This window comes from Saccostrea cucullata, unplaced genomic scaffold, assembly GCF_032062105.1.
Source record: "Saccostrea cucullata isolate Sc308-1 unplaced genomic scaffold, CSIRO_AGI_Scuc_v1 ctg4530, whole genome shotgun sequence".
NCBI classification, from domain to species: Eukaryota; Metazoa; Mollusca; class Bivalvia; order Ostreida; family Ostreidae; genus Saccostrea; species Saccostrea cuccullata.
Genome location: NW_026931267.1, coordinates 34,820 through 43,902, shown reverse-complemented (window position 1 = coordinate 43,902; position 9,083 = coordinate 34,820). Strand labels below are relative to the sequence as shown.

Genomic DNA, 9,083 nt, shown 5'->3' with positions numbered 1-9,083 from the left:
TTATATTTTACTTTTTTTCCCTTTATGTAAATTCAATAATATTATTAATTTTTAAGGTAGTTGTATAAAAACCCCATTCTATCATTAATACTGAAAAAGTTCTTATTGTAACTTTAGAAGAAAATGATGAGAGAGGTATAATTAATCCCTTGGGATTAATTATCAGCCTGCTGCGGAAAATTTAGTAGGCTTTTCTTAATCTGCCACTTTAAGATTAATGAAAACCTTTGTCTGCAACTGCTGTTTGTTTGAAGTTAATGATATTTGCATTCATTGAAGGCTGGCATTTTATATTAGATAAGCTTCATTATTGTTTGAATATATATTCAATGTTAAGTTGTTCTTTGCGGCCAAATGTAAATACAAGGATATTATTTACAGGTTTTTGAATATTCAGGAATTATCTTGAAATTTTAAGAATACATTTGCTGTTGTTATTCTTCGTACATTTCTTAATCATAATCCTTAAGTTGCACCCTTATAATTCTATCCCATGGCGGGGCCCTTGCTGACTGGTCAGTTTTCTAGTTGTAAATAAAGCATGCTTTCTGCTAATATGTACAGATTGTATGACTTTTTTCCGTTGTGTAGTAACTGAAAAATGTTAAGTATTGATGTATTTGTTTACAGACAGTGAGGATTTGCGAGCTGATGGGAGGGTCTTGGGAATGACAGAAGAAGAAGTGAAGGAAGTGTTAGAGGAGAAAGAAGCCAAGGCTAATGCCCAGATTCTGGAGATGGTAAGGGAAAAAAATAACTTCCCCAAACTCCCAATTATTAAACTGAGCTTAAACATGCCCATGTCTACTTTGTTGATCTTGATTAAATTTTATATTAAATTTGCTCACTCCAAGGCACTGAATTGAACACACTCAAACAGGTTTATTCCTTGTTGCTGAGCTGTCACCCAATACTTGCTCAATTCAAGGTCACTGAACTGAAGACACCAAACAGGCTTATCTTGTTTCTGTGCTGAAGCACTGTGATTGAAAACTTGACCACTCGGTGTTTTCCCTAAGAACTGGATATGGACAAAATTGACTGCTTCAATAGACAAAAATGCTACTCTGAAATAAGAAAAAAATAAAAATCTAATTGTTGTTAGGTCCACAGAGACCTCAGTCCCTAACCTGTTACAACTGATCTCTAACCCTTTACTTTCATATGAAAGGAAAGCACTGCTCACTCACAGTTACTGATCTGAACACACAACATCCTCACCATTTATTACCAACTAGCAAAAACAAACATAGGTATACATCATGTGAAACCAAGAAAGAGTTAATTCAAGCAGTTATGGCTCTTTCTTTAACAGGTGGGTGATCTCCCTGATGCTGAAGTGAAACCAGAAGATAATGTTCTGTTTGTATGTAAACTTAACCCTGTCACTACAGACGAAGACCTGGAAATCATATTCTCAAGATTTGGAACAATTAAAAGGTTTGCAGTATGAAATCAGTTTATTATGACTAAATCTAAATAAATGGGACCAGATCAGAGGGAATGCACATGTGTTTTATGTGACTTAAAATGAAATTTGACACAAGATTTGCTCTAGTATGGAAAGTGTGAACAAAGGGAGCTAACTAGAAAGTTACACATTGGGAATAATTGTTTTCTGCAAATTAAATATTGAAATAAATACCATGTCCTGTAATTTCAGTTGTGAAGTGATCAGAGATCATAAAACCAAAGAATCCTTACAATACGCATTTATAGAGTTTGAAAAGGTTTGTAAAACAAATTGTTCATACATGTTATAAGCCTCAATTCATCAAGTTCAAAATCCTTGACTCTCGACAAAATGAAAACACACTTTAAATATAAACTTGTATGCTTGCACAAATAGCACAAAAGAATGAAGGAATCTTTAGTATATGTGTATAGTATGAGAGATTAAAATGATGTGGAAAACTGAACTGACATTTTCCATTTTATATTAGACAGAAGATTGTGAGAGTGCTTATTTTAAGATGGACAATGTCCTGATTGATGACCGCAGGATACATGTGGACTTCAGCCAGTCCGTGTCCAAGCTCAAATATAAAGGTTGTTAACATGGACATTTTTTCCTTGCTCCACATGACATTAATTTTGGATTACATGTAGATGTTATGAAATATACATTATAATAAAAAATGATAAGTGTTGTTAAATTTGAAGAAAGAAAGATCTTTTAATTAGAGCGTAAATGAAGGAGAAAATTCAATTTTTTTTTGAAAAATGTATCTTTTGAAATATGTAGAAATGACTCTGCTAAGAAAGTCAATTCCGGATTTTTTTAATTACAAAGTTTGCTGTATTAATTTTTTTTTCATTTTCATTTACAAATATAATGACTTATAAATAATTGTCTGAAATTATAATTGTTTCCTATGGGACATAATTCAATCATTTTCATTCTATAAACAAAATTAATATGTGTTGATGACAAACATCCATTTATCAATAAGAGTTAAATCCTTCTGAATCATTTGTAACATGTTTGCCATGGACAGGAAAAGATGGACAGAAGTCAGAGGAGACAAAGGAAAAGTACGTCATCAGGGATCGGACCACTAGACAAGACAAGTATCCTTTGGCAAAGTTTTTCTCAGCCAGTCAGGCCATTTCTCACATATATTTTTAATGAGATTTTTTGTTTCTTTTTATTCACTCAGACAGGTGAAATGTAAACAAACATTCATGATCTCATACAACTAAATACTTCATAAAAAACTGACAATTTAAAATGGTGGTTTTAATTAAAAAGATATTTTATTGTAATCAGTCTGGTTCAATTGTGACAAAAAATTGATCCGACTTATAAGCGGGTCAATGGCAAATCCCACCGAAATAACGTCAAAAAATGAAACCGACTTATAGGCGAGTATATACAGTACATGCATACAAAGAATTGTGATAGTTGTTTATATCTCTTAACCTTGTCTAAGTAGATATGATTTAGTTTTTGATGATGATGAAGAAGAGGAGAAGAAAACGAAATCAAAGAAGAAAAAGAAACACAAAGACAGAAGGCAAAGTAGAAGTGAAAGTGACAGTGAATCACACAGAAAGAGAAAGGTCAGTACAGCAAAACTCAGTTAGTAAGAACACGGATATTGCGAATTTACGGATATAGCGAAGTCATCTTGGATCCCCAGCTATATAAATTTAATGAATTTCTTATACGGTTATAACGAATTACGGATATAGCGAAGTAATTTCATGGGTCCCAGTGACTTCGTTATAACCGAGTTTTGCTGTAAAAAGAATAATTGTTACACTGTTAGGGCAGGGTACTCTCTCACTTATAGTCAATACCACTTTTTATCTCAACATGGAGAACTTCTATACCAAATTCATGTACTTTACACATTTTCCCTAAGAAATTAAGATTGCATAAACTGATAAAGACATGGCCCCATCATAGTCCATATTATTTTAGGTTATACAGTTCATAGTTTAAAACTATTTTAAATTTGCTATTAGCTGTCGATACAAATTAATTTAAAATCTTCTGCAACTCAATCATTTCAATGTTTTAATGGGACATTTCATGTGTGTTAATTTTTCACAAAGAGCATATATTTTGTATTTTAATTTTGATCTGCAAATGGGATTTTAATCAAATTTGAAAACAAACTCTTGAATGTACATTGTAGTGATTGATTTATTGCAGAAGGAAAGAAGTCGATCCCTCAGTCCACAGAGAAAAAACAGAAGATCCCGTAGTCCCAAAAACAGGTCAAGGTCACCAGGGAGAAAATACAGGGAAGATGACGACAGAGGCAGCTCTAAAATGTCTAAATATAGAGATGACAGACACAGAGAGGATAAATATAGCTCACAAAGGTCATCTGAGAGGTCATACGAGGATAGAGACAGGAGAGGTGATAGAGACAGTTATAGAGATCCTGACAGGAATAGAGACTCTGACAGGAATAGAGATAGGAGGAGGAGTAGAGAAAGAGACAGTTATAGAGATAAATACAGGGACAAAAGAAGATGATGCTGAAAATATGAGTGAATTTATGCCAGAGGGTTGTACAGTTAATTTTGTAAAATGGATTAAAGGGATTTAAAATCATTATTATTAGTTTGTAAGGGTCATAAAAGGGGAACTTGGCTGTAATTCAAATCTAATAATCTAACTTGCTGTTACCTTTAAAAGATGAAATTCTTTAACATTTGGAATACTTTTAGAATGTTAATTAATAAGATAAATCTCAGACACCATAGAGTCAGTCACTGTTTCATATTAAGATATTTTATAGACACATGTGTTTGTTTCACACAGTTTGCTAATTAAACTATTCTACTTATACAATGCATAAAACAGCATAATGTAGGAACCAAGTGTCTTTGTTTTCTGACAAAGGACAATAATGGTCAAGTAACATTAAACTATGTGAAAAGCAAATTGCTTTTATTAATTAGCCTTTCCACTGTCAACTTCCTTATTCATGTAGCAAAATTCCAGTATCAAATTCTTTGTGTGAATAATGGAATTACAATTTGTGTGAAAAAAGTAATACAGCATTTGACTCAATTTTAATAAATCTAACCGTGCAATCGTTCAGATCAATTTCACCGTACATAGTTCTAACAAGGAAATCGGTGCTTGGAGAGAAAGGGACATTTATTTTAATTTATTAGGAAATATATACAACACTTTTAGAAATATAACAGGTGTCGAGATCAATATGTCTAAAATCCCCATAATAAGCTTTGGGTATCATGTACACTCAAATATCAAGTAAATTCAATGATGCCCTATTTCAATTATTTTTTTGATTTGAGGAAACATTTCAGGTTTTACACATAGAATGTTGAAAATTAGAATATATCCATTCCAGAGATTTGGAAAGTCGTCAAAAGAAGATGAGCGACTTAAAAATTGTGCTCCGTATTCTATTCATATACACATTTTCTAGAAGTGAGAAATTAATCAAAGCTCAAGGCGAAAAAAGTTGTGGCGGGTAAGACAATTGATATATCAGTTGATTTTCTGTTACCTACCAAATTACCTATATTTTCACAACGATAAAACTACCAAAAGTTAGTTATATTAATGCATATTATTTTAATCATATATTCCAAGCCCTCTGATTGGCTTCAACTTGGACACATGATTAAGTATATAACAGCATATAGACGAGTTACTAGTTATAGAATCTGAAACGCATCAAAATTGATACAAAAGATAATCAGACAGATGTACATTTGTAGTATTTTCAATTAGTAAATCCTTCAAATAACTCAAAAAATGTAAAGGAAACACATTTTTATTGAACAGTTAAATCTATTTTGATTTTTTGGTCTCTAAATGTTTAAGAGAGAAAACTTCAGTCTTGTTCCCACTTTTTCAAATTGTCTTTTATCAACCTCTGTAAAAAATAATATAACAAATGTAGCCCTGTAATTGGTCAATCCATAGATATATCGACTTCACAGAAAAGCATATTGACCTCGCACTTTGTGCTCGTTCAATATGCTTCTCTGTGAAGTTGATATATCGATGGATCAACCTCATCAAAGGGCTATGTTTATATATTATTTTATCGTATGATAACTTGATGCGTTGCCATTTTTGACAATATGTTTGAGCATTTTGATGCATGTTATATTTTTTTCATTTATTAATGATTGCCATGTTGCATTTCTGTACAGCTTTGCTAATTTTAAAAAGTCCATAAATTGTGGTGTGCAAAACACCTATGAGAATATGCATAATCATGACGTTAAAACCTAAAATATTTAATCAAAATGACGAAAATAATATTTGGATACGTTATTTAAAGACAAAATTCATTTACAGAACTCTATAAGACATTTTCTGGAATTTTTATACTGTCCTTTTTGAAATAATTTTTATTTTATCAAATAAATTCTGTAAACTAAAATAGTTATGTAAGTTGCAGAATTTATTTAAATGTCAATACTTCATTAATCAAAATTAGTTATCAACACTAAACAAGAGGCCCATGGGCCTTATAGGTCACCTGAGCATTATGCAACAACTTTCCAGTGATTGAATTTGATTCATGTTTTAATCCAGATGCTATGGCATTCACAGTTTTGAAAGAGGCACCATTGATAATCATAACAATACACTTAGCAGTTGCTTAGTTTGTTTACTTAATACCCATACGCAGGGTAAGGGAACACAAAATGCATTTCAACTAATCAGTAATATTCAGCAATAATTAGTAGTGCCCCTACCATACATGAACCCCTGACCCTTAGGCCTTGATATTTGATTAATACCAAGGAGCAGATTTCAAACCATTCATTCATTTTCAGTATATAAGTACACCCCCCTCTATGGTACCCCTGACCCTGGGGCCTTGAAATTCACAATTGTGGAAGATCTGGGCCCTTGTCCATCATAACTATATTCATTTGGTAGTTCATCTGCTTAATACCCTGGAGCAGAGATTGATTGATTGATTGTGTATTGTTTAACGTTTAGAATAATTCATATATACTTCAGACTGACCATATGCCGGTGAATGGCTTCAAAAATTGATTAATTTAAAATAACCATTGAGCAAATAAAAATTATATTTCAATTAGTGCCAGCACCTGGCTGACACGGGGCCTGTCCCAAGTAAATGGAAAAGAAATCACTTGAAAGTGCCGATCGCATGCCGAACAGGAAAGTTGCTACCCTTTGGAGAGAGCATGCGGACAACAAGACCACAGTAAGGAGTTACCTCCCGATCAACAAAAGTGGTTCATAGAATGCAAAATCATCATAAATTTCCAATGCCTCGTCAAGGGAGTATAAACAGATATCTTTGTAAATGTTATTTTTGTGAATATATTTTATTATAATCAAAGAGAAAATAATCTAATTTTAGAACCTTTTCCTTTTTGTTACTAAAATTTTCACATTTGTATTCGAGGCACATGAAGTGAGAACTCATCATAAATGATTAGCCAAGGTAGAATCACTATCAGAAACTTCATTGAAGATGAAAAATATATTTCTAATCGAATTCATGTACAAGTATATAACAAAATTTTACATTAAAAACTTTGTATTGATGCAAAATTATATACAATTATCTGGCAGAGGCAACAAAGTTTTGTAATGACTTACTTTATATTTATTTAATACCCAGGATGCAGAGAAAGACTTTTCAAAGAAATTGATGTACAATTTCCTATATAAAGGCTTTGAAACCCCCGTCCTAACACCAGAACCCCTAACCCTGGGGCCATAAAATTCACAATTTTGGTAGAGGCACTCTTGCTCTTCATAACTATGTATTTAGTTAGTTTATTTAATACCTGTAGAACAATTTTTCAAAGAACTTCTCCTATTTTTCACTATTAATCAATATAACTTGGCACACAGGTACCCCTGACTACTATAAAATACATAATTCTGTGTATCGGTTTTTGATCTTCGATATACGGCGTTGCTGTTGTTATAAAAAGGAGAAATTTCTATGAAATTCTTTCAAAATGCTGCTCCGCCTACAGTTTTGGTCTGATTTCTATATAACTTGGCACACAAGTAGACTACACAATTTAATTCTGTGTATCGGTTTTTGATTTCGATGAAACAGTGTTGTTGTTGTTACAAAAAAAAAAAATTTCTTAAAATTTTTTTAGTGCTTTTGGCACCTCCTACAGTTTTGCCCCAGATTTCAATATAAATTAGCACACAAGTAGACTTCACCCATAATTCTGTGTATGGCAGTTTTGGTTCAAATTGGGGTTGCCATGGTTGTTAAATATAAAAATTTCTGTTTAATACTCTCAAAATGCTTATCCAAATAGTTTACTCAGGTGACCTATTATAATATAATGGAAATCAAGTAGACTAAAATTAGAACATAAAGAGACTTAATCAAGGATCATTATTCTATTTTTTGTTGTGGAAAAGTTTCAATTTCCAGCCGTATGTTAACTTTTCTCTTCCTTTGCTATAAGTACAAACCAGTAGAGCTTCAGTCTCGACAGAGACTTGTTTTGACATGTATTTCCTTATGCAAGGTTGTATAGCTAAGGCTGATTTTCAAATTGTTACATAAACATGGCTTTCTGAAACACCTTCACATGCTTAAGGTTAGCAAAGACAAAAGTCAGTGACGGTCTTAAGTGAATAGTTTTTCCTGAAAATAGCTTTATTTGGCTAAAAACAAATCCGAACTTTCCCATTTGGTTTCTGAACGACTTGGCAGATAGGGCTGATCAATCTTGATGTCAAATTTTCCTTGGGTAGACATCCAATTCAATATTAAATGATCATATACTTTCAAAGTCCTTTACATTTTGAAATATATTGAAAATATCTTCTTTACTGTGAACATAATTCACCAAATTCAATTCAAGTCGAAGAACAGTGGACATCATCATCAACGATCTGTATTTCTAGATTCTTAAAATCATGATCCTTGTCTCTCACTGACGTACGGATTTTTCCACAGGCTTTCACGGCATATCCAAAGTTGGAAAATAATATATAGTAAAAAAAATCATTTGTTTAGTGTCAATGCTGGCATAAAAGCTTAAACCTAAGTGAAAACATCATGACGTAGTGTAGAGTATCAATTTTAAGGTGGATGGATTTTGTGTCATTGACTATTAGCTTCACTGTCCAAACATATATATGTCAATTGAATACACAAAAAAGACATCATCTGAGTCTTTCACGGCTCTCTTCAATATGATGAACTTTTGCTTTCCTAGTGTATCTGTATTTGACTTGCACAAATTGCAAATTGTTTCTTCCGATTACACTTATTACATGATTTTCCAAAGCTGGACAATCTGGCCCCTTAGGATGATCTTATCCACAGTTTTTACACTGACCTTTATTTTGAGGTGGCGCATCCTTCTGTTTGTACCTCTGCTTCTTGTCTAAGACTACGTAATGTTTTTCAGGTTCTCACATTTCTCGGAGCTGCAAATCCGACTCTTCCGCGCTGCCCTACAAATGTCTATGGCACTCTGCAGTGTGAGTTCTCGTTCTTAATGAAATATTTTTATATATATCACTACCATATTTTACAAACAATTCAATCTCTAAATAATTTAATTTTAGTTTGTATTTAGTCTCTTATTGGTTGATTACCAAAAAGGAACTG

General features: G+C 32.5%; 1 protein-coding gene across 1 annotated transcript; it reads left to right on the top strand.

Annotated features, from left to right (window-relative positions):
- The first annotated feature begins 493 nt into the window (after nt 1–493).
- On the top strand, nt 494–4,040 carry LOC134232037 (peptidyl-prolyl cis-trans isomerase-like 4). Its single transcript, XM_062714011.1, has 8 exons — nt 494–515; nt 631–740; nt 1,316–1,440; nt 1,664–1,730; nt 1,944–2,049; nt 2,499–2,571; nt 2,934–3,063; nt 3,662–4,040. Exons 1-8 carry the CDS (start codon nt 494–496, stop codon nt 3,989–3,991), a joined length of 963 nt encoding a protein of 320 aa, XP_062569995.1. The 3' UTR covers nt 3,992–4,040.
- Nucleotides 4,041–9,083: the final 5,043 nt, after the last annotated feature.

Bases quoted from the DNA above. Each gene is read 5' to 3' on its own strand.
- LOC134232037 (XM_062714011.1), top strand. From the start codon at position 494: ATGGCGGGGCCCTTGCTGACTG. The intron at 516-630 runs GTCAGTTTTCTA...ATTTGTTTACAG, and splicing joins GGCGGGGCCCTTGCTGACTG to ACAGTGAGGATTTGCGAGCT. The intron at 3,064-3,661 runs GTCAGTACAGCA...GATTTATTGCAG, and splicing joins AATCACACAGAAAGAGAAAG to AAGGAAAGAAGTCGATCCCT.